Here is a 2,089-nt window from a genome sequence, read left to right on the forward strand (position 1 = left end):
CCTCTGTCTGATCCCTATTCCCCATTTCCCAACCCCAAACCCCCATTTCTCCACCCCAAACCCCCATTTCTGACCCCAAATCCCCATTTCTGACCCCAATTCCCCTTTTCCCGACCTCCCCCCCGCCATTCCCGCTTCCCCACCTGGGACACGTCGAGCTCTCCGAAGTGCTCGTAGCAGCCGTCGGAATTCTCGCCGCTGCTCCAGTCCCCGTAGACCAGATCCCGCTTTTCCCAGAACAGGGCGGAGCTGACGTTGAAATCCGTGAAGTGCTCGTGCTCCGAGACGTAAACGTAGAGATCCTGCGGGAACGCGGCCCCAAAATCCTCATTTCTGACCCCAAATCCCTCGGGAACGGCCCCAGAATGGCCCCAGAACAGCCCCAAAACGGCCCCAGAACAGCCCCAAATGGCCTCGTCCTCCTGAGCCCAAATCCCCATTTCTGACCCCAAATCCCTCGGGATCTCCCCCAAATCCCTCGGGAACGGCCCCAAAATGGCCCCAGAACGGCCTCGTCCTCCTGAGCCCAAATCCCCATTTCTGACCCCAAATCTCTCGGGATCTCCCCCAAATCCCTCGGGAACGGCCCCAAAATGGCCCCAGAACGGCCTCGTCCTCCTGAGCCCAAATCCCCATTTCTGACCCCAAATCTCTCGGGATCTCCCCCAAATCCCTCGGGAACGGCCCCAAAATGGCCCCAGAACGGCCTCGTCCTCCTGAGCCCAAATCCCCATTTCTGACCCCAAATCTCTCGGGATCTCCCCCAAATCCCTCGGGAACGGCCCCAAAATGGCCCCAGAACGGCCTCGTCCTCCTGAGTCCAAATCCCCATTTCTGACCCCAAATCCCTCGGGATCTCCCCCAAATGGCCCCAGAACAGCCCCAAATGGCCTCGTCCTCCTGAGCCCAAATCCGCCGGGATCCCAACCCCAAAATCCTTGGGAACAGCCCCAAAACGGCCCCAGAACGACCTCGTCCTCCTGAGCCCAAATCCGCCGGGATCCCCAAAATCCTCAGGAACGGCCCTGGAACGGACCCGAATGTCCTCCCGAGCCAAAATCCCCATTTCTGACCCCAAATCCCCTTTTTCCAACCCCAAATCCCTCGGGAACAGCCCCAAAATGGCCCCAGAACAGCCCCAAATGGCCTCGTCCCCCTGAGTCCAAATCCCCCAAATCCCAACCCCAAAATCCTCGGGAACGGCCCCGGAATGGCCCCCCCAACCCCAAAATCCTCGGGGACGGCCCCGGAATGGCCCCAGAACAGCCCTGAACAGCCTCGTCCTCCTGAGCCCAAATCCCCATTTCTGACCCCAAATCCCTCGGGATTTCCCCCAAATCCCTCGGGAACCGTCTCGGAACGGCCCCGGAACGGCCCCAAATGGCCTCGTCCTCCTGAGTCCAAATCCCCATTTCTGACCCCAAATCCCTCGGGAACGGCCCCAAAATGGCCCCAGAACAGCCCCAAATGGCCTCGTCCTCCTGAGCCCAAATCCCCCAAATCCCAACCCCAAAATCCTTGGGAACAGCCCCAGAACGGCCTCGTTCTCCTGAGCCCAAATCCCCATTTCTGACCCCAAATCCCCTTTTTCCAACCCCAAAATCCTCGGGAACGGCCCCAGAATGGCCTCGAACGGCCTCGTCCTCCTGAGCCCAAATCCCCCGGGATCAGCCCCATTCCCACCCCCAATCCCGTTTTTCCCCCAAATCCCGTTTTTCCAACCCCAAATCCCTCGGGAACAGCCCCAGAATGGCCCCGAATGGCCCCAGAACGGTCCCGGAACGGCCTCGTTCTCCTGAGCCCAAATCCGCCGGGATCCCAACCCCAAAATCCTTGGGAACAGCCCCAAAACGGCCCCAGAACGACCTCGTCCTCCTGAGCCCAAATCCGCCGGGATCCCCAAAATCCTCAGGAACGGCCCTGGAACGGACCCGAATGTCCTCCCGAGCCAAAATCCCCATTTCTGACCCCAAATCCCCTTTTTCCAACCCCAAATCCCTCGGGAACAGCCCCAAAATGGCCCCAGAACAGCCCCAAATGGCCTCGTCCCCCTGAGTCCAAATCCCCCAAATCCCAACCCCAAAATCCT

General features: G+C 59.9%; 1 protein-coding gene across 1 annotated transcript in view; it reads right to left on the reverse strand.

Annotated features, from left to right (window-relative positions):
- The window catches only part of LOC108446508, a gene marked incomplete at its 3' end in the record, with an annotated part of 27,534 nt that overhangs the window by 14,508 nt on the left and 10,937 nt on the right, over positions 1 to 2,089 (reverse strand). The window contains exon 5 of the mRNA XM_017733330.1: positions 144 to 302. Coding sequence (XP_017588819.1) covers positions 144 to 302 — 159 coding nt within the window. The remainder of the gene's footprint in view (positions 1 to 143; positions 303 to 2,089) is intronic.

Source organism: Corvus brachyrhynchos, unplaced genomic scaffold (assembly GCF_000691975.1).
Source record: "Corvus brachyrhynchos isolate BGI_N302 unplaced genomic scaffold, ASM69197v1 scaffold1055, whole genome shotgun sequence".
NCBI classification, from domain to species: Eukaryota; Metazoa; Chordata; class Aves; order Passeriformes; family Corvidae; genus Corvus; species Corvus brachyrhynchos.